At 57.8% G+C, this 21,943-nt stretch overlaps 2 protein-coding genes and 1 long non-coding RNA gene across 3 annotated transcripts in view; 1 reads left to right on the top strand and 2 right to left on the bottom strand.

Annotated features, from left to right (window-relative positions):
* The window catches only part of Mcph1 (microcephalin 1), a 128,988-nt gene that overhangs the window by 38,300 nt on the left and 68,745 nt on the right, over positions 1-21,943 (bottom strand). The window lies entirely within an intron of this gene.
* Angpt2 (angiopoietin 2) overlaps positions 20-21,943 on the top strand; it is a 42,203-nt gene continuing 20,279 nt past the window's right edge. Inside the window, exon 1 of the mRNA XM_048330277.1 lies at positions 20-313. Within this exon, the coding sequence (XP_048186234.1) occupies positions 23-313 (291 nt within the window). The 5' untranslated portion in view covers positions 20-22. The remainder of the gene's footprint in view (positions 314-21,943) is intronic.
* On the bottom strand, positions 1,238-13,695 carry LOC125339237. The gene is made up of 3 exons (XR_007208508.1): positions 13,464-13,695; positions 2,715-2,723; positions 1,238-1,248 (listed from the first exon to the last, which is right to left on the bottom strand). It is a non-coding gene; the product is annotated as an uncharacterized LOC125339237 (long non-coding RNA).

The raw sequence follows: 21,943 nt of genomic DNA, 5'->3' as shown, positions 1-21,943 counted from the left end.
CAGAGAGGCAGCGAGAGGGAGAATGTGGCAGTTTGTTTTCTTTACTCTGGGCTGTGATCTCGCCTTGGCCGCAGCCTACAACAACTTTCGGAAGAGCGTGGACGGCGCGGCGAAGAAGCAGTACCAGGTCCAGCACGGGCCGTGCAGCTACACCTTCCTGCTGCCCGAGACGGACGGCTGCCGCCCGGCCTCCAGCCCCTTCGTGTCCAATGCGGTGCAGAGGGACGCGCCCCCCGACGACGAGGACGCCTCGCTGCAGAGGCTGCAGGTGCTGGAGACGGTGCTGGAGAACAACACGCAGTGGCTGATGAAGGTAGGGCGGGCCGGCCCGCGGCGCGGGGCCCCGGTCACCGGGTGGAGTGGCGGGAGCGGCCGGGGAGGAAGCCTGGGCCCGGGAGCCCGGGAGGAGCCTTCTCCAGCCCGGCGGGGAGGCTGCTCGGTGGGGGCAGGGGCGGCTCAGGGCCGGGGGGAGCGCGCGCGTCACCCGGCTCTTCCCCCCCCCCCCCCGGGGCTTTACCAGCCTCCTGGGGTTCTTCGTGGGAATGCAGCCTCGCTCTGCGCGACGGAGAGGGAGTTAGACAAGGGGACCCCGTGCTTCTCCGGGTCCCAGCCTCCCCCGCCGAGGCTTGGCAGGGTGGGGGTGGGGCGGGGGTGGGGTGGGGAGATGCCGTCGGCGCGCTCGCTCGGAAGGCGCTCGCCCCTCTGCCCCGGGTCCCGGCGGCCGGCTGGGCTCTGCGTGTGCGTGCGTGCGTGTGCGTTCCACGTGGGGCCGTGCCCCACGTGCGGCCAGCGGCGCAGCGTGAGAGCCGCCGAGCTGTCTGAGGGTTCATTCGGGGCTGCAGTGCCCCCCAACCCCGCTTCGTAGCTTTCCTACAGAGCCAGCAGCACCCAAAGCTCTGTTTTTCTCCCACAAATGACTGTTTTCACGCAAAACCCCAAACGGCCCTGCGGCTTGCTTTATATGAACCACATGTGTTCTGCGGGAAGGTCTGCGGAACTTGCAAACACGAGATGATAAGCACTGGCTAAGCACTGAGCGGCAACACGGTGGCACCGTCACTAGGTAGAGCAATCTGAGGTCCTTCCAACACTTTCTCTTTTCAAGAAAAGCCTAATTCTTTTCTCAGTCTTTCACTGCGGTGTCAGCTCAATCTCAGACTATCCCGAATCCTAGTATGTGGCTCTCAGGATCTCCCTTATGTTCGGAGAGAAAGCATCACTAGAGCCATGGATTTAAATGAATGACGGCTCCGCAATGCTGGCTCCGGTAGCCAGAGAGGGTTCAGACGCAAGCTCAGGAAGCAGCAGCTCACCCCAAGGACCCGGCCATACGATGCCACTGAAAAACCTTCCTAGGTGAATCCTCCCTTCTCTTCTTCTAAGGTTACTGTGATGTGCTCCTTTTGGATTTTCTGAAATCCATAGGCGTGCCAACAGTTAAGGCTAAGCTTTAAAGTCTCAAGTGCACAGGTCCCCCCATACCTGAAAGGTAAAGGCACCCCAGACATCTGCTTATCCGTCTCTGCTTCTGCGAGAATCCCATGGTCAGGTTAGTGACCTCTGCCACCTACTGTGGCGTGGGGGACACACGGTAGCAGAGCCCAGGGAGAAAGGAAAGCACACATTTGATCTGGTAAACATTTGGATCTGCCAACGGCAAATCATCTGCTAAAATAAACACAGGCAGGGCTCAGCGCACACTGGTACCTGCGTTTCTGTAAGGAAAGCTCCTGGCTCCCCCACCCTCCCCAGTTCTTTGCAACCTTCCTTAAAGATGGGAGAAGAGGAGGAACTCTCTACTAGGTGACCACAGTCTCCCTCCCCACAGAGGAGCCGTCAATATTTGAACAGCAGCACAGTGGTATTTGAAAAGCCCCAATTCAGCTTTCTCTGAGCGCCATCCACAGTGACTTCACGCTTGGCTTTTCAGTGCCCGGCACCTGCTCTGAGCTCTCAGCACCTGTGCTATCTGGGTGCCGCACCATGCACCTGAGAAAGGCAATTTCCCGGGGTCCTGGCTGGGTTTATAGGCTCCGGGGGCCCGGGTGGAAAGCAAAAAGCAAACATGAGCCTCTCTGGGTAGCTAGCTAAAGGCGACTTCTCTGTTGTTTGTCCACTCTGCGTTTGGCACCTGCAATAATAACACAGCTTTTGTCCCAAGGAAGAAAACAATGTGTATAGTGCAGTGATAGATAAGCGCCGTAATCACAGCATCCACAGGAGCAGCTCGCGCCTGTTTGTAGATCGTCAGAGAGAAAAGGCGGGATCTGCGCCTCATTGTTCCCCGTGTTTTCTTTCGGGGCTGTTGTATCATGTTTCCCGACAAACATGAAAAAAAAAATAAAAAAGAGACCCATTAGAAAAGCCCAACCTCGAGCATGAGGGGGCCGAGGGGAAGGGGGGCAGGCCCCTGGCCGGCAGCCTCTCCCCAGACCCAGGCCGCGCACGCGCGTGGCACGGCCTCCAGCCGTGGGAAGGGGGGCCGGCCCGAGCCTGGGACCCCAGCAGAGCTGGGCTGGCCGTTTCTGGGAGGCTGGACGCCTCGGGACGGCCGTCTCCCACGCTTCCACACAGCCCCGAAACCTGCTGCTCGCAGCCACGACCGAGTGGCCTTCTGTTATGAGACCAAAGGTATTTTCTTTCCTGATGAGAGGAAATAGGGAAAGGAAATAAACAACTACTTCACGCTGATGAATGCCTCGTGTTTTATAAACAGCCATAAACTGCACACCCACTTAAAGCTGAATGATTAAAAATAAGGCTAATGCCCGTTAAGTGGATGTAAACATTTCCTCTGGCATGTTTTATTTTTCTCTGAACAACACAAGTACAGATTAGCAGCTGGGCAGCGGGGCTGCGGTCTGGGTATTTTTTCCCCTCTGAGCGGCGATCGCGCAGCCCGATGCGGACACCGGGGAGCCCTGCGGTGCCCCTCGCCAAACTACGAGTGAGGGCTGCCAGGGAGGAAAGCCCGGGAGGCGGTGTGCATGGCTGTGCACACGCTCGTGTGCGTGTGCACGGATACACGTTCTTACCGTGGGCGGCTGCCAAATTTCCTTAGCCGTGGATTAAAAGGACAACACGCAGCAACACCACCAGCTCCACACGCACCTCAGACCTGGTCCCGAGAGACCGGGCAGCTCAGGCCTTCCCGGCCCCTGTCCTCCGCCGTGCTGCCCGCCTGACCTCCCGACTCGCCAGGGAGGCGTGTGTGCGGCGTGAGAGGAAAAGCGTGCGTGCAGATGTCCCTCCGTTCAGGACTGCTAAGAAGCAACTGCGATGGCGAGGTTTCCTTTATCTCACTTAGTTCCCTACTGTGGAAGGAAAGCTCAACGCACTGTAGCTTGCAAAGTGCAAGTGTACTGGTTTACTGTGCGTCCTATTCTACATCAAGCACCCTAGCTCGGGGTGATGGAAGAGCCCTGTGCGTACACGGCACACACGCGATGTGAATTGTTTACTGTGTATGGATGCCATACAGCACATCCACAATGCTTGTTTTCTGAGGCCAGGGAGTCCCTGCTTCCCAAACACCACGTTAACCGCGGACGGCATGCTGCTGCAGAGAGCTGGCCTGCGTGGTTAGTCGGGGGGGGGGGGGTGTCACAACCTCTTCCGCCCCCCACCCACGTGGTCCGCTCGCTCAGATCCCCAAATCTGTGACTGCCGTCAGTGTGGCTTGTGACAGTTGGGGAAGAGCTTGCCCCCTGCAAGTGGCAGCAATTGGAATGGGACAAGGACCATGCCTGGGTGACTAATGTAGCCACAGGCTGGGCCACGGCGCTCATTTTCACCCGTAAGGTGACTCCGACTCCGCAGCTCTGTCATTCTAGTGCGCATCTGTTCAGGTCAATCCCTCCAGAATTAAAAGCCAGGATGTTGTGCCGGTTAAGATAGGGGCAAGGTAAAGAAAAACTCCACGCATGAAAATGGCAGAGAAGGAGGGCGCGCCAGCGCGGTCTCCAGTCCTCTCCTAAGGCCCGAGCCGCGCAGCTCTGCTGTGTGTGTGGGGTGGGGGTGGGGGCTGAGCTCCTCAGCCACACACCCAGCCAGGAGGCGGGGTGCGTGCGTGTGTGTGTGTGTGTGTGTGTGTGTGTGTGTGTGATTCTCCTCGATGACGGCAGACGTGCCGAGTCCTCTCGCGCTCCCCTGCCTTACGAGGTGCAACGTGCATTTTGTTCCACAAGCAGACCCTTCAAAGGCCTCCTCCATGGAACGGACAGCTAGACGAGGACTGTTTTTCTCCTACTTCCTACAACTCTTGTGACTGAGCGGGAGCCCCGTCAACTTCCTCGCGGGGCCGTGGCCCCGGGAGCTCCCGTGGGAACGCGGCAGCAGGGAAGGGCAGAGGCAGGTGTGGTGACCGCTCCCTGGAAAGCTTTCTCCAAAGCCTGGCGCCGTGGCTCACGCCTGTAACCCCAGAAACCCAGGAGGCTGCGTTCTGAGCACCCTGGTTCGAAGCCAGTCCCAGCAGGAAAGCCTGTGAGACTCTCATCTCCAGTCAACCACTAAAACACTGGAAGCACAACTGTGACTCAGTGGTAGAGTGCTACCCTCAAGCGAAAAAGCTAAGGGAGAGTGCCCAGACCCCAAGTTCAAGGCCCAGTAGCACCCCTCCCGATACTAAATAAATAAAACCATTTCTACATCTCGCCTCCTTTGTTCCAAACAAGTGTGGCAGATGGAATCCCCACGTATATATATATATATATATATATATATATATATATATATATACATATATATATATATTTTTTTTTTTTTGGCCAGTCCTGGGGCTTGGACTCAGGGCCTGAGCACTGTCCCTGGCTTCTTTTTGCTCAAGGCTAGCACTCTGCCACTTGAGCCACAGCGCCACTTCTGGCCATTTTCTGTATATGTGGTGCTGGGGAATCGAACCCAGGGCCTCATGTATATGAGGCAGGCACTCTTGCCACTAGGCCATATCCCCAGCCCCGCCACGTATATTTTTAAGCCCACTAATGAGCACAGAACAGGAACAGCCAGGCACTGTGTGGCTTAGCAGTCCCGGGGCCCACCTGGGACGGAGAACAAACACAGGAAAGCTTGCAGGCCCCTGGCCTGTCCGCAGGAGGAACCTGCGGGCCAAGGCCGGGCGCGGCGTATGAATATGGATTTGTGCAGAAGCGCTGTTATTTCTTAGGTCATTGACGTAAGCGAGTGAATACCACGGGATTCCCCCGTCTCTCTTGGGTGCTTCTGGCTTGCGGCACGAGTCATTGAATTTCATTTATTTATTTGCTAAAACAATATTTACTGTGGGCCTACACTTGTCTAGGTAGCGTTTGCTCGGGGCGTTGGGTGAGTGGAGGGAGGACGCTGCCCAGCCCTGCCTGTGAGGACATTCTTAGAGCGTGAAGAACGGCAGGCGCAGCCCAGGGGACAGATGTGGCACCAGAGGAAGAAGAGCCTGGTTCGGTCCCAGGCCCGGTGTCCCGGGCTCGGGCAGATCGGGCTGACCCCACGTGGCGGCTCCGGGATCAAAGCTGGCGGGTGGCACCCGCCGCCCCTTCCCTGTCAGGACGGTGCCCGGGCTGCTGACAAGCGGCAGGATCGCCTGGGCCAAGCAGGGACCGGAAACTCTGCTTTGTAGTTCAGAACAGTGAAAGCGAGTCTCCGTCTATGATAACCAGGAGAGAGCACGGGGACAGCCCCAGAAGCTGCCACGCGCCTGGCCCCAGCCTCTCCACGAGCTGGTGGAGGGTGAAACGCTCCATCTCACAGTCCGCCGCTTGAAAGGCCAGTGCCGTTCACACTCGCAGGTGCCGCGGGGCCCTGTCTCCCCACGATGGGACTTCCGATGCCACCCGGAGGGCCTCCCGTCGGGAAGGCCCGTGGCCGTCTCCACGCTGGCACGGCGCTAATGCTTACAATGACAGGGTAGTATGGAGCCGAGTGACTGGGTGAAAATAAAGCAGGAAACACTCCTCAGCAATGTTCTAGAAGTTTCAGCTGATTGGGACCAAAATGGCTACGTAGTCTGTAGATTAATATTTTAATTAGCTATTTCCCCCATGAGATTACGTTCTTTCATGTCCTAATCCCAGCCTGCGTGGGTTGACAAAAGATGCGAAACCTATTAAAAACCTCCCGAGAAGTGGACTTAATCCTTTTACAGCATTCTTCCCTCCTCCAGCTGAGACCATTCTCTCTGCCGTTCAACTTGGACCAGCGGAAGACCCCGGGCCTCTTCCTCCCAGGCTCCGCTGGGCCCCCCTAATTGCTTTGTTTCAAAACCGCTCTCTCTCTGAGCAACTTCTCACCGGTCTCCAAGTTACTTCTGGGATCACCTTGATCACACTGTAGAATATCAAACCAGCATTTCCCCTTTAAAACAATTAACAGGAGCGGGGTGCCGGTGGCTCCACTTGCAATCCTAGTTACTCAGGAGGCTGAGAGCTGAGGATTGTGGTTCGAAGTCAGCCCCGGGGGCAGGCAAGCCCGTGAGACTCCTATCTCCAATAAACTACCCAGGAAAAGCTGGAAGGGGCACCGGCTGTGGTTCATGCGGTAGAGTGCCAGCCTGGAGCACAAAGAGGATCAGGGTCAGCACCCAGGCCCTGAGTTCAAGCCCTAGGATCAACAACAACAACAACAAAAACCCAAAACAAACAAAGGACAAAAACAAGAAACTAAGCCAAAAAGTACATTAAAACATAATCATTTGTGGATATAAGAATTTTATATATTTTTCCATAAAAAATGGAGATTGTGTGTATGTGTGTGTGTGTGCTAGGACTGGGGCTTGAACTCAGGACCTGGGTGCTATCCCCGAAGGTTGTTTGTTTGTTTGCTCAGGGCTAGCACTTGGATACTTGAGTCACAGCTCTCCTTCTAGCTTTTTAGTGACTAGAGATAAGAGTCTCACAGACTTTCCTACTCAGGCTGGCTTTGAACCCTGATCTTTAGATCTGAGCGTTTCGGAGTCGCTGGGATTACAGGCATGAGCCGCTGGGGGCCCAGCTAGAAAGCAGAGCACTTTATGAGGGAAGAGACGCTAGGATAATGGATCCTTTCCTGAGGCACGGCACCCAAGTGCAGCTTCTAGGTGCGAAGGATTTGGGGAGAGAATATGAATAAAGTGCCAAGGTGTGCCATAGTGAGGGGGTGCCCCGTTCTGTCATGCTCCTCCCGCAGCCGAGGCAGGCAACAGGCCGAGCCCCCTTCCAGCCCCACTGTGGAAGGGGGGTGATGATGCCCCGCCCCCCGCCCCCCCCATGTGGGTGCAGCCGGGCACACACCTGTGCCTTCAGCGTGACTGTCTGGGTGAGAGCTGAACCGGGCCCAGCTCTGCCGCCAGCTAGCAGCATTCCGCTGAACTGGCTACAAAGTGCAGACTTCTCCTTTGGCTGCCCGAAATGTACCTTGGGACTCAGGCTCGGCAGCAACAAGGGGCAGCCTCGGCGCCAGCGGCCTCCTTCCCAGTGGAGGCAGGGCCTCCCGCCATCGCGGGCTGAGCTGCGCGCCAGTCTGAAGGACTCTCAGTCCAATGTTCTTTCGGCTCTACAATCTGTTAAAAGGGAGCGGGGTGCAGCCCACATCTCTCTGCCTTGAAAAACCACCAACCAGAAGGAAAGAGGAAAAGGTGACAAAAAGCCTCCCATAGAGTTTCAGAGGTTTTGTTTCTGTTCTGGGCTAGCCTCAAGAAGGCAGCCCAGCGCCGGCACAGCCGCCCAGCGCCGGCACAGCCGCCCAGCGCCGGCACAGCCGGGGCGAAGTCGCGTTCTCCGAGGGCCTGGACGGAAGGCGTTCAATAGCTGAAGAAGGGAGACCCTCAGAGGCAATTCCATTAGAAAGAGTCCAAATACAGACAGGATTTGCGTAAGAAGCCCAGAGCATCACAGCGGAGGACTGCCTTTGAAGTTGCTTCCCTGGTGTGCAACTTTGCACATACGTGTAAACGTATCACCACTGCCAGGCCCGAGTGAGAGCTGTCTGGGTGTACTGCTACAACCTGGTGTAACAGAATAACTTTCGTTTAGTCCTTTCTAAATAGTGAATGATTTTTCATATATATATATACATATTAATATATGTAATTAATTCACGGCAAAATGTACAGAAAATGACAATTTCCCGTTCAGTCTCTCTGCCTCCCCTTCTGGCTTTTTGCTAGGTAATTGGAGATAAAAGTCTCATGGGCGTTTCTGCCCAGGCTGGCTTCACACGTTGATCCTCAGTTCTCAGCCTCCTGAGTAGCTAGGATTGTAGGCATGAGCGACGGGTGCCCAGTGAAAAATATAATTTTTAACTAAGACATACAGTGAAATGTATTTAAAAGAGGTGATAGTGGAGATTGGCAAGTGGAAGTCAAGTCCAGTGAGGACCCTAGAGACTCACGGGTCTTTTGGTGAAATGTATTTAACCATCCACATTCTCAAATACGGCTCCCCTCGGAGTGATGCGCACAGCAAGCCCTGGCCTTCTTGCTGCACTGGCTGGACAACGTTTAACCCTGCGGCATGCGGCGCTCGCCTCGCTGGGTCCCCCCAGCCCGGGGAGGCTCATCTTCCCCCTCCAGGGAGAAAGCGCCTCGGCCCCAGTCGGCAAGGGCCGTGGCTTCTCCAGGTCAGAGCTTCACAGATTCAAACAAGTCCACACACATTTGGGGTGGGGGAATGGGGTGGGGGGAGGGGTCAGGAGAGGTCCAGCACCCGCTGTTCTGTCGTGGCCGGGCACTGGCTCCTCCAAAGAGGTGGGGCGGCGGGGTGGGGTGGGGGGGGAAGAAGGAAGTGTCTCTCTGGGTCATCTGGGGAGGGGAGCGAGCGCAGGGCAGAGATTGATACCCACACGGCTCTGAGGTTCTTGCTGAGCCTTGTGGTCAAGGGCCCCCCTCCCCCGCCGCTTCTGGAACCTGCCCGGAAGAACGTGAACCCTCTCCACACCCCGCGGAGAGCTGCGAGCCGCCGCCTTGGCCAGGCCCGCCCAGGTCAGAGAATCGAGGATTCCCATCTGTGCGCTGGGCGCCCGCGCGGCGTTCCGAGCTCGGTGAAGGCGGAGCACTGTGCCGCGTGTTTCCGCATCTCCATGGCTCCCTTAGGCCGAACTCGGGGCCTGGGCACTGCCCCTGGGCTGTTCTTGCTCAAGGCTAGCGCGCTACCACTTGAGCCACAGCGGCACTTCCAGCTTTCTCTGTTTACGTGCTACTGAGGAGTCGAACCCAGGGCTTCATGCAGGCTAGGCAAGCCCTCTACCACTGAGCCACATTCCCAGCCTTGTTATTTATGTTAAATTGTGCTTTCCCGCACACACACACACACACGCACGTGGGCGTGCACCTGACTTTGTCCTAATACAGGTGGACGTTTAGCACTTTTCTGGAGGGCAAGCCAGGCCTAGCAGCCTTGTTCTCTGAACTTCCCCTCCTATAAAACGTTTCTAACTGGGCCAAGCCTTGCGCTGTTCCCCTCATGCTGCGACCTTTGGCATCTGTGCACCTGGGCCGCCTCGGCCGCCTCGAGGGAGTGCCCAGGTCCGTCCGCCTCCTCGCGACATTGGGTTTGCCAGGCGTTAGGAGCGCAGGCGAGTGAGGAGGGCCGGCCTGTCCCAAGCTCCCGGGCCCCGGCTCCGGAGGCCGCGGCGGTCCTGCCGCTCCCCGCCTCTAGCACCCTCAGACACGCTCCAGAACGGCGTCTGCCTCGGTGATCACCAGCGTGCCGGCCTGGACCTGACGTGGGGGACACGTCCCAGGCCGCCACGGGCTTTGTCCCACGGACGACGGAGCGGACCCCACGGACGTGCTGGGATGCGGGGCGCCGTGGTGACCCAAACCTGCACTTAGGTTCTTCCACCTTGGGCCCCCCGAGGCCACCCAGGAGCTGCCAACATCCCGGCGGGAAGAAACACTCCTGATGTGGATTCCGGGAGCCCCCCCCCCCCCCCCCCCCGCCCAGCGCGACGGCCCTCCCCCAGGCCGGCCGGATAAGCAGAGCCCCGAGGTGGAGGCTGGCGTGGAGCACGCTCAGTCTGACCCTCGGTGCCTGCGGCAGACGGGCGGATTCGAGATTTCAGAACCGGCGCTGGACTGGCCGGCGGGGCCGGGACCGGATCCCGGCGGCAGCACGGCGGCGGCAGCACGGGGGAGGGCTGCGGCCGCCGCATCGCTACGCAGAAAAGCAGCCCTGGAAATGGGCTCGTTCTCCTCCAGTTGGGACTAAACAAAACAGTCCCAGTGTGCGGGGGGAAGGCTGGTACTGAATGGGGGGCTTTTCCGACTGACTGCAGAGGGTGACGGGGTGCAGGAATTTTCCACTCGCTTCCATTGGAACCGTTGGCGGGGTGAGCGAGGGGGGCGGACCTCGGGACCGAAACCCATCTGAGCCGATGCTCCGGGTGGCCTGGGCTTTCACCACAAGCATCCGGAGAGCCCGGGGGCCTGGGCGGCTCAGCCCTCCCCGCTCGCTCCTCGTGGAACTCAGTGTTGCACAACCGCTCGGCCTCGGGGCACACTCGCACCCCTGGCAGGAACGGGCCACGGGGCGGAGGTACAGCCCTGCACGCACCGGCCCGGCACCCACCGCATCCCCGCGCACCTCCGCCCGGCCCCTCAAGGGCACGCGCCCCCGTCCCCCAAGGGCACGCACCTCCGCGAGCCAGCGACCAGCCAAGGACTCGGGGGAGCCCTGGTGGTGTTCGTAATGGTCTTGAAAGTTAGGGAAATAATGAGGTATTTCTCTTTACGAGTTCTTATACAACTCATGAGCACTTTCTCTCTTTCTGGTTTTCCCATAAACACAAGAAGTATAATTAAAGACAGTTGCTGGAGTGCAGGCGGGGAAAGAGAAGGTAGATTGTGCTCACCTTTTACCAAAATGCACGGGTCTATGCTATAAATTCCCACACTCCCCAGCTCCAGACTCTCATGGGTTTCTAATTAATTTATTCCATAGTGCTTCTAAGCTAAAATACATACGTCATGATTGCATTTTTTTTAATGCATTTGGCTCAAGAAGTTTAATTATTTGTGCCCTGACAATGTAGTGGTTGCTGAGAAACAAGTGCACAGAAATGGAAAGAAAAAGATGTGTCTCTTGAGCAGCCACGGCGACTCGTGAAGGGACTAGCTCCTCCAGGCAGGCGCTTCTCGAACCCTGCAGTCAGAGGAGAGGCACGCCTCTCAGCCCCCTTCTCGCCTCACGGTTTCCCTGTGCTGCTGTGTCTCCAACAGCAGTCGTCTGAAACCCAGCCTTGCACAGAGACACGGTCGGGCAGTGTAACTGCTTTCAGCGGCCTGTCCCGGGCCGACAGCCGTCCAGTACCGCCGCTTCCCCCGCCGGGGTCAAGGGTGCTGCGGGGACAAGGGTGCCTCGGCACACAGTTTGAGAACTAATGTGTTCCATTCCCTTTTAACCCAGCAGAGGAAGCGCGTGGACGCCAGTTTACTGATGAGAAGTGTGACGCAGCTTATGTTTAATTCTCACGTCTGTGCTGCCCTTACACTTCTGTACCGGCTTCAAAGACGCCCTTCCCCAGCCTCACAGCGGGAATAAAACCGTTTCAGCCAGGGTGTTACTCAAAAGTAAGAAACGCAGTGCCTTGACTCCCACCTCCCACCCAGCCACTCAGGAGGCCGAGAGCTGAGGACGCCGTCCCACGCGAGGCGGGGCGGGGGGGATGTCTGTGGAACCCCTATCTCCAACTAACCCCCCAAAGCCAGAAGTGCAGCTGTGGCTCCAGTGGTAGAGTGCTAGCCTTGAGCAGAAAGAAGCCAGGGACAGCACAAACAACAGCAATAACAACAACAAAAGACCACCAGAGAGAGAGAGAGAGAGAGAGAGAGAGAGAGAGAGAGAGAGAGAGAGAGAGAGAGAGAGAGAGAACTGTCTGCACTAGAGGCACTCGATGAAGAATTAAATCCATTCATTTGTTGCACTTTTCTCAAGGCAACTGTGCATTCATTACAGTGGGTGCAGCAGCCCACTCTTCTCCCTACCCTCCAAGCCACTGAGCTTGCAGCACAATGCAATGCATGACTCAGAGAGCGGTTTATTTTTGGACTAATGGGAACTGTATGAATTCTTTCTCGGGCCTCCCAGAGCACATGCCTTTTATGCTTGATTCGGGAAGAATCATGTTTTGGAATGTGAACTTACTAATTTACCTAACCAGCCACTTTAACCCTCTTTGGGCAGTGCTCTGCAGACAGTGACTTCACAGCTCACTCTTAGGCCTGCCCGAGGTACCGCCCGAGGAACGGTGCAGAGAGGGGTGAGCGCAATCGCCCCCGGAACTGCGGTCACAACTTCACAGGAAAATCGGTCAGGCATTTCATTTTTAAATATCTTGACCTTTAAAACATCTTTTTTACTGAGGGGCAAAGTGAAGGAGATGGGCCGAGCGCACTGACCTCGAGTTATGGCTGGATGAGCTTTTCGTGTGTGGGGGCGCGCCAGTCCCGGGGCTTGAACACAGGGCCTGGGTGCCGTCCTGAGCGTTTGTGTTCAATGTCAGCACGCTACCACTTGAGCCACCGCTCCACTCCCCACTGTTTTAGGTGGTTAATTGGAGCTAAGTGTCTCATAGACTTTCCTGCTGGGGGCCGGGCTGGCTTTGAACCGGGATCCTCAGGTCTCAGCCTCCTGAGTAACTAGGGTTACAGCGTGAGCCACCAGTGACTGGCTTGATAATTTTGAAATGTAACTTCACTTAGTACCTGGCACTAAGCCAAGCTAGGGGGCGCCTTTACCCCCTAGAGCCGGCCATAGCCCCCTACGAGATGGGAACCTATTTAATCCATCCTGTGCAACCCATCGATTGCCCCCAACAAGGTAGGAGGCATCTTTAGTCCCAGGAGCTCCTCTCCAGGCCCCCGATGACAGCAGTGACTGCCGCCGCCGCCGCCACCACCACCACCACCACCAAGTTTGGTCCACTTCAGTCTATGTCAAGGCGACTGGGCACCAGCGACTGTCCCTGGCTTCCTCTGCCTCTCCGGGTGTCTGTAGCTGCCTTTAAGCTAACAACCACCCGCTGCATTATTTCTGCAAATTGAGCTGCAGAGCATTAGCTGTTCGTCTCTGTGAAGCAGCACACGTAGCAAAGGAAGGATCCCACAGGAGGGGAGACGCCGAGGAAGGGTGCTGACCAGGGACCGTCAGTTAGCAAGTTCCCTCTGGAGTCGTGTCCCCGGCCGCAACGCGTGGGTCAGCTCCTCTCCGTCTGGACAGCGGGGCGGATGTGATCTACGGCATGCGAGTGTGCGAGCAAGGCGCAATCGTGTCTGCAAAGCGTAGCTGGGCACGCCGCATCGCTACAGCCGCACCTTCTGCAAATTCCCTCCTGCTGTGCAACGGAGTGCAAGGAACCGTTCGGCATAAGTGACTGACTGCGCACCAGAACCGTGTGTGTTTAAACTGCATTTGGGGCCGGGGACCGTCCCTGGACAGCCAGGTTTGTGTGTCTCCTCCCACTGCAGCAGTGGTGAGGCAGCGGGCGACCCCGACACAGAAATATGATCGACGCGTTCCCCCCCCCCCCCAGAGCTGGCATTTTGTAATGAGAAGTTCAGCACAACCTATATTTTGTGGTAAGATACTTGCTTATTTTGGGTCAGGCCTTGGAAGACATAATTGGGTGCTCCGTGATTTGTCCAACGTCATAATCACCATTTGCAATTCCCAGCCCAACCTTTCTTCTCAGTGGAATCAAACGGACCCCCCCCCCCAACACAGTGCATGTGGCCTGCAGAGCATCTTGTTGGACGGAGAGCCAGAGACACAAGCAGAACACACGCTTAAAGGGTTGCCCACGGCCTTCCAAAGCAGAGAATGGGATCCAACATGCAAAGGGCAAATGGTAGGCACGCTGAGGCGTGCTTGATAATTTCAGATCCATGAACGAAAGGTAAGTTATCATAACAAGAAAAGCCGTAATAATGTCTCGTGTCTTGCCATGCGACTTGGGTGTCGGCTGTCGTCTTGTTTTTGCTGTATTGCTTCTTATTTTATTATAAAAATCCTGCCGATGGTGAGATGTAAACTAAGTTTGCTGACACGCTTACCATGCATAATCCCCTTAACGATGACTGTGGAGATGGGTGGCGGCACGGCCCGTAATCCCGGGGGCGAAGGACGCAGGGGCAGAGGACAGGGGGAGGGCTGTGAGCTGGAAAGCAGCCTGGGCAGAGAGAGCAAAACCCTGTCTCAATACCAAGCAAATTCCCAAGGCGAGCGAAGGGGGAAGCCGGTGCTACCTCAGGTGCTGTCACGCTTGCTTCGCATCCAGGAAGCCCTGAGTTGAACCCCCAGCGTAGGAAAGAAGGGAAAAAGAAAAAGGAGACAGAAGATTAATGTGCAAACAGAGCCTTGTTAAGCAAATAATTTGTGTTTCTAATGTGAGTTATAAAAAGATTGGGGACTTTTAGCTTCTGCAAAGCACAAGCAGATGTACAATCCTGTAAAGTATGTGCACACAAGGGGACTGGAGCTCTGTAAATAAATATGGAAATATGAGAAAACTTGTACTTTTAAACACTTGGGAAAATGGGAATTGAACCAGAGGTTAAAGGAGAGATAATCTAATCAAAAAGAAGAGGCGGACTTCTCTCTCCTAACTAGTTCAGCAAAGCGTGAAGGCAAGCTGTAATAAAGTCATTAAGTTACACATTTTTTAAAGCTCCAGCTTTCTGGTGAGGTTTGTCAGCCCGACAGGCAACACGGAAAGAGCACGCTTCTCGTCTAAGCCCCGGCGGGCATTGCCCGGGGAGATGCTCGCCAGGTGGGGCTGCTTTCTTCCCCCGTGAGGGGCCTCCGATCACAGGCGGCATGTCCTCGCTCTTGGCTGCGGCCAGAGGGGCACCCGCCTTGGTGTGCGGGCGTTCTTCTCAGGGTGAAGCCGGCGGGAGGGTATCAGCGGCCACCCACCCTGGGACACATCCCCACAGCTGGCAGCGGGGGGCGGGGCGGGGGCGGCAGCGCACATTCAGATGCCAAACGCCACACCCGTGCTCCCTGGCTACCGCAGATGAGCCCCAGTAGCTTTCCACCGTGCCCAGTGTCGCCTCAGAGATTCTCCCCACTGGAATTTTCTTTGCACCTGTCGGGACAAGCAGACGCGCAGGGGGCTTAGCTGGGTCTGTCTAGCATTCAGCCGATGCCCACAGGTGCTCTCAGATTGCTCAAGCATGGCCGGAGCCTACGCCGCCTCAGAAAGGAAGCGAGCTTCCCCGCATCTGGATACGGGAGAAGCAGCTACTATGGCTGGGCGGCATCTTCTAGGAAAAAGTCCCCTTCCCCTTCCTCCGGCCGCCCGTTAAGTCACCGTGACCCGGGACGTGCAAGTCCGGCGTAGAGTAGCAGTGAAAACGGGGGCTCGCAAGCCTAGCTCTTTGGGAGGCTGAGAGGAGGAAGATCGCGATTCAAGGCCACCCCGCGGAGAAGGTTTGTGGGGCTCCCTACATGGGGGCACAGTGGCGCAGGCCTGTCACCTGACCTATGTGGGACCCGTGTGTCCAGATCACAGAGGACGCAAGGTGAGGGAAGGCGCAAGTCGCACAGACGATCTGGGACCGGGCAGGGGGCGCCCCCCCCCCCCCCGCGTCCACCCTGTCACTCGGGCCGGCAGCCTGGCTCCGAAGGCACGCCCATAGACAGACGCGGTGCAGTGAGAGAGGGGCTGTGAACTGCGCTCACGTTGCTATTATTCCTCTTTCTCAGTGGGCCTTAAAGGCAGCGGGGTGTGGTAACGAGCACGCTGTAGCCTGCATCCTTCCATGGCGTCCTCAGGGCTGGATCTCCATGGCTGCTCTTTGGGATGGCGCGTGACTCCGCGCGGTTCAAACCGCCCGGCAGCCTCTGCAGGACCCGCGAGGGGTGCTGATGTTGGCATAGCCTCGGCGTTCCCTTCCCCACGAGGCTGGACAGTGCCACCGCGGCGTCCTGGGGAGGGACCGCCTCCCTGACCTCTCAAACCCCTTGTGCCATTCCCAGAGCCGGGCCTGGCCGGGAGCCTGCCCGCCGCCCTGCCCCGCCCGCCCGCCCGGGGCTCCACGTGGGAACCTGGGCCGCGTGGCCAGGCCACGGCGGGCGGCCACGCCCTCCTCGTCCAGGTGACGGGTCACGGCTCCCCGGAAGGTCCAGTGGAATTTCTCACCAGCCCCCCCCCCCCCCCAGATCTGAAGCTGTTTGAACTGGCCGTCTCTGTGGCCTCCCTGCCCCCCCCCCCCCGCTCTCTGGGACCACTTCCTAAATAAACTTCCTGCATGCCTGCCTGCTCTCAGGCTCTGCTCCTGGGGAAGCCCAGGCCAGGAATGCGGGCCTCTGCGGAGATGAAGGCGGGCGCGCGGAAGGCGTGTCTGCTGTGGCGGCGCCCCGCACCAGCCGGGCCCCGATGCTGCCTCGAGTGCCTCGGCGGGCAGGTGTCAGTCCTGCGCGTCTGTGAGCCGGGGCACGGCAGGCTGCGGGTGACCACGAGCCTCCCCAGGGCCCTCTGGAGGAGCCCGGGCACCGGGGACCCCGGGAGCCAGCGCCAGGCGAGCCGCGCCACCGGCCCACGGACGTTTGCAGGCCTGTGTCGGATGAGACGCGGTCGCCATGTCCGGGGAAAGTGACTGGAATGTTCTGGGGGGGACGGCGGGGCTCCTTCGTAGACTCGGGGCCCTGGGGAAGGCGCTGGGGGAGGGGTGTGGCCTAGTGAGGGCGGCGGGACGTGGCCGCCGAGAGAGCCGAGCAGCGCCTCGCACTCGGGCTGCACACTCGGGCCGCGCACACTCGGGCTGCTCACTCGGATTGCACACTCGGGCCGCGCACACTCGGGCGCTCACTCGGGCCGCGCACACTCGGGCCGCACAACTCGGGCCGCACACACTCGGGCTGCACACTCGGGCCACGCACACTCGGGCCGCGCACACTCGGGCTGCTCACTCGGGCCGCGCACACTCGGGCTGCTCACTCGGGCCGCGCACACTCGGGCCGCACAACTCGGGCCGCACACACTCGGGCTGCACACTCGGGCCACGCACACTCGGGCCGCGCACACTCGGGCTGCTCACTCGGGCCGCGCACACTCGGATTGCACATTCGGGCCGCACACACTCGGGCCGCGCACACTCGGGCCACGCACACGGGCTGCTCACTCGGGGCGCGCACACTTGGATTGCACACCCGGGCCGCGCACCACTCGGGCCGTGCGCACTCGGGCCACGCACACTCGGGCTGCACACTCGGGCCGCGCTCACTCGGGCTGCACACTCGGGCCACGCACACTTGGTCTGCACACTCGGGCCACACACACTCGGGCCACGCACACTCGGGCTGCTCACTCGGGCCGCGCACACCGGGCTGCTCACTCGGGCCACGCACACTCGGCCGCGCACACTTGGGCCGCGCACACTCGGGCCGCGCTCACTCGGGGCCGCGCACACCTCGGACCGCGCACACTCGGGCGGTGGTGTCTCAGGAAGGGCGATGCCCGCGTCAGCTGAGTTCCCCGGGAGGACACTGGGGAACTGCACAGCGTGTGACCTCGGGGAAGAGGCTGGCGTGCCCAGGGAACTGCAAGGCACTCCAGTGACACAAAGGAAAGAGGGCAGACCAGGCGCAGCGCGGACAGGACGCTCCTGGACAACCCCGTGCCCCGTGGGGCCCCCAGCAAGAAGACCGGCTCTCCTCCTCACTCTCCAACACCCACTGTGGTGCCTTACAATTAATGTGCAAAAACCCAATAAGGACAGAAAGAAAGAAGGGGGAAGCTGGACATTCATTGGGTTCATTCATTGGACATTCATTCTCTGGGTTGTGCGGTTCAAGTTCGGGACCCACACGCAGAGCCGTCGGGAAGGCTTGCTTCCCGACTCAAGGGCATCGAAGGTGATCTGACCATGGTAAGGCCTCTGTGGGGCTTCCCAGGTATAGGACAAGGTCCTGACCCGATCACCACGGCTGACCACACAACCACGCAGGCCAGTAGAATCAAGATTTAAAGCCCAACAGCTTTGTGAGGAGGGGAGGAGGAGGAAGAGGAGGGGGAGGAGGAGGAGGAGGAGGAGGAGGAGGAGGAGGAAGAGAGGAGGAGGAGGAGGATGAGGAAGAGAGGAGGAGGAAGAGGAGGAAGAGGAGGAGGAGGAGGAAGAGGGGAGGAGGAGGAGGAAAAGGAGGAGGAGGAGGGGAGGAAGAAGAGAGGAGGAGGAGGAGGGGCAGAAGGATGAGGAGGAGGAGGAGGAGGGGGAGGAGAGGAGGAGGAAGAGAGGAGGAGGAGGAGCAGGAGGAAGAGAGGAGGAGGAGGAGGAAGAGAGGAGAGGAGGAGGGGGGAGGGAGAAGAGAGGAGGAGGAGGAGGGGGCAGAAGGATGAGGAGGAGGAAGAGAGGAGGTGGAGCAGGAGGATGAGTTAGGAGGAAGAGAGGAGGAGGAGGAGGGGAGGAGGGGAGGCGAGGAAGGGGAGGACGGAGGAGGAGGGGAGGAGGAGGAGGGAATAGAGGAGGAGGGAGAGAGGAGGCGGGGGAAGGCGGTCGAGCCGCGACGAGGCCAGGGGCGGCTGCGACGTCTGCGTTGCGGAGGAGGGAGGAGGAGGAGGAGGCGAGCCTCATTTTGCCATTTTTGCCTGGAAATCTCAACCGCTGTCTCAGAGTTCCCTCAAGAGAGAGAACCAAGAACATTAGGTCAAAAGCCTTCCAAACAGAAGATCCGGGGCTTGAGAGTCCTGTCCTCCAGTTTTCAAAGTAATTATAAGAGAGAATGCTTCTGCCTGTTGTCGCTGGGGTAGGTATGGGCAATGGTGACAGAATGTCGCTTGGAAGCAGAGGAATGTCAACCTGCAGGGTTAGGAAAGGAAAACCATACAGAAGGCTTCTGGTATGCTGCTGGCCGCCGGCAAGAGGCCGCCGGGGAGGGCCGGGCCGGCCGGGGCAGCGGGGGCAGGCGGACGGAGCGCGTCCCAAGGCTTTGTGGGATGGACGGTGTGGTCCTGGGGTGGCCGGGACCATCTCGCCGGCTTCCATCTCGTTCATTTTCCTCCGGTGACGGGCTCGGCTGTGATGTCATGCCTGTGATGTCATGCAGCCCGGCGGCTCACCCCAGAGGGGGCAGGGCATGGTCCAGACTCCTGAACGCTGAGCTGATGGTTTGTCTGTCCGGCGGGGCTAGGTCTTGCGCCTCGGGGTCTTTCACCTGCGAGGCAAGTGCTCTTCCACTTATTGCTTCCTTCCTCTTTTTGCCTCTAGTTATTATTTTTTTTAAGAAAGCCTGATTTCTGTCCAGGCTGGCCTTGGATCCCAGTCTTCCTGTGCCCTCTCCTGAGTTTCCGGGATGACAGCGTGGACCCCCACGCCGGCTCGTTTGGCGAGGAGGCCTCACTAGCTTCCTTGGGCTCCTGCTGAACTCTGAGCCTCCCATCATCCCTTCGCGTGAGGCGCTGGCCTTGCAGCTGGGGTTATGCACGCTTCACAGAAAACGTTTCGTTGTCATCACAAAGTACCTAGTCGCAGGAAATTTTGTGATAGCAATGCAAAATAGACCGGAGAGAGGCCAAGGAGATAATACAACGCCAGTCTTTGTAGGTTTCCAAGGGAAGGAATCTGGACTTGAGCCAACAGGTAGACAGGGAATAATTTGAGCCACCGATGGATCAATCTGATTGAAAGTGGGACAGCGGGGGGGGGGGGGGGGAGGGAGGGAGGGGTGCCTGAGGACCCGCATTACAGAGGAGGGCAGGAGTTAGGTGGAATACAGGATCGTGTGTGTGTGTGTGTGTGTGTGTGTGTGTGTTTGTGTGTGTGTGAGAGAGAGAGAGAGAGAGAGAGAGAGTTTGAATATCTCATTTATAAACTTAGATGATACAGTGATAGGTTTCTAAGGAAACCTCAAATTATTTGTGACTTTTCCAGGAAAATGAGGCTCCTCCAATGGATAAGAACTAGCGAGTGAAAGGGACACGAGGAACTTGGCATTGTTTAAATGGAAATGATGTAATTTCTCAGCCAGCAGCTATAGTTGGTTGGGAACCAACGCCAGCACCCCAAGCTGACTTAGTTTTTGCACACTATCTGTGTTTTCCTTGAGCGCCAGCCGACTGCAAGATGATTTTTATTTTGGTATAAAAATAAGGAAGATAATCGTGGTGAGAAGGGCAGCTGGGGAACGTTTTAATATGGGATCAATCGGCCAGGGTTCCCCCACTAGTGGACTTATTGCTCTCGTCAAAGTTGATCATTCAAGATGTTGGGGGAGCAATAGAAAAACCCCAGAACCCATTTTCCCTTAGCATCTCTCTCTCTCTCTCTCTCTCTCTATGTGTTCCTTGTGCTAAGTTATTGTATTTGGATTGCTTAAGCTTCCTGGTGTCGCCAAGTTTTAAAGTTGGGAGTGCCCGTCTTTTTTGTAGCAACCAACCCCCTGTCCATGCACCTATAGAATAACGACGGGGACAGCCGTCACGTAGGACGTGTGACTCTGAGTGAGGAAGTAGCTCCAGAGCCGCTGACTGTGTCTTCCCGCGCAGAAGCTCTGAGTGCCCGTAGCTCTCAACCGCGGTGCGGTCATCTGCAGAAACGAGGGCAGAGTCAAGGTTCCGCAGGGAGGCGAACTTGCCCACAGGAGATGGGTTTTTGATAGGAGCAGCTAAGTGCCATGACCAGGACGGGAGGCGTGTGCCAAGGAAGACAGCACGAAGCAGCCAGTGGGAGGGAGCTCCAGTACGGGAGTGTAAGCGGAGTGCAGTCTCATGGGGCAGATGTACTTCTGGTGGCACCACAGACAGTAAAAATAAGAGAGACGCATGCCAGAAAGAAAGCGCAGGGCGACAAGCTAGGAATGAACCCTTCACCCATGTCCAGGGACGGAGAAAGTCTGGTGAAAATCCATCTACCAGCGTGGATCAGCTAAAGGGACTTCCCTCCTCAATGTTGCTCCTGAGACGCAGTGACTGGCGGAAAGGCTCAAAGGCTTTGCTTAAATAAAGATGCTCATGGTGACAGTAAGTGAGGGGCACTCATATTCTATTTCTAAGAATTGACTTTTGGGGGGAAAAGCAAAACAAGGTCTGTAGTCATGCCCTAGGAGATAAGGGGCATGGGTAGTTTTTGTTTTGGGTTTACTTGGCCGAGTGCCACATGGTGGGTCTGCTGCTAAGCGTTAGGAAAATGGAGGAGCAGGGAAAAGGGCCGTGGGCCAGACTCCCTGTTCCACAAGCGAAGGCTGTTCATTGAAGGATAACAGCGAGGGACGCAACCAGCTCTGGGGAACGGAGGTTGTGTGCGGGACTGGATTTGGGGTCCCGCTGACACGGATCTTAACAAGGAAACAAAGGCGTACAACTCGGGCTCTGATTGCTGGGGAGCTGAGGCCGGTACTTTGGGTTAGGTCCGGAGTGGAATGTCCTGCCTGGGGGTGGTGACGGGGGACTTTCAGCCAGGCCTGGGTTGGAATGAGCCGCCTGCGGACAGGCTGTGGTCAAGCCCGACCATGCGCACCTGGCGTCTGGCTTGACCTGGGGCGATTAGGCGGGAGGCAAGCCGTCATATCCCATCCTTACATACGTCAGAAGCTTGGGCCCAGAGGGGAGCGAAACCCCCAGGAAGCCCAGCGCCAGCCGCTGTGGTGATGTGGCCTCTGGTGGACTAACGCCGCCCTCCGAAACTCCAGCCCTCAGTGAGACACCTCGAGTCGGCTATAAGGTCTACAGCACGGTCCAGGCAAGGCGAAGGGCCCGTGACCATTAACCACTGTCCGTGAGGTTGGCATGGCGGCCGTCACTCTTCTTTTTTTTTTTTTTTTGGCCAGTCCTGGGCCTTGGACTCAGGGCCTGAGCACCGTCCCTGGCTTCTTCCCGCTCAAGGCTAGCACTCTGCCACTTGAGCCACAGCGCCGCTTCTGGCCGTTTTCTGTATATGTGGTGCTGGGGAATCGAACCTAGGGCCTCGTGTATCCGAGGCAGGCACTCTTGCCACTAGGCTGTATCCCCAGCCCTGGCCGTCACTTCTGAAGAACAAAGG

Source organism: Perognathus longimembris, chromosome 21 (genome assembly GCF_023159225.1).
Source record: "Perognathus longimembris pacificus isolate PPM17 chromosome 21, ASM2315922v1, whole genome shotgun sequence".
Lineage (NCBI taxonomy): Eukaryota > Metazoa > Chordata > Mammalia > Rodentia > Heteromyidae > Perognathus > Perognathus longimembris.
This window is presented reverse-complemented; position numbering and strand designations above follow the sequence as displayed.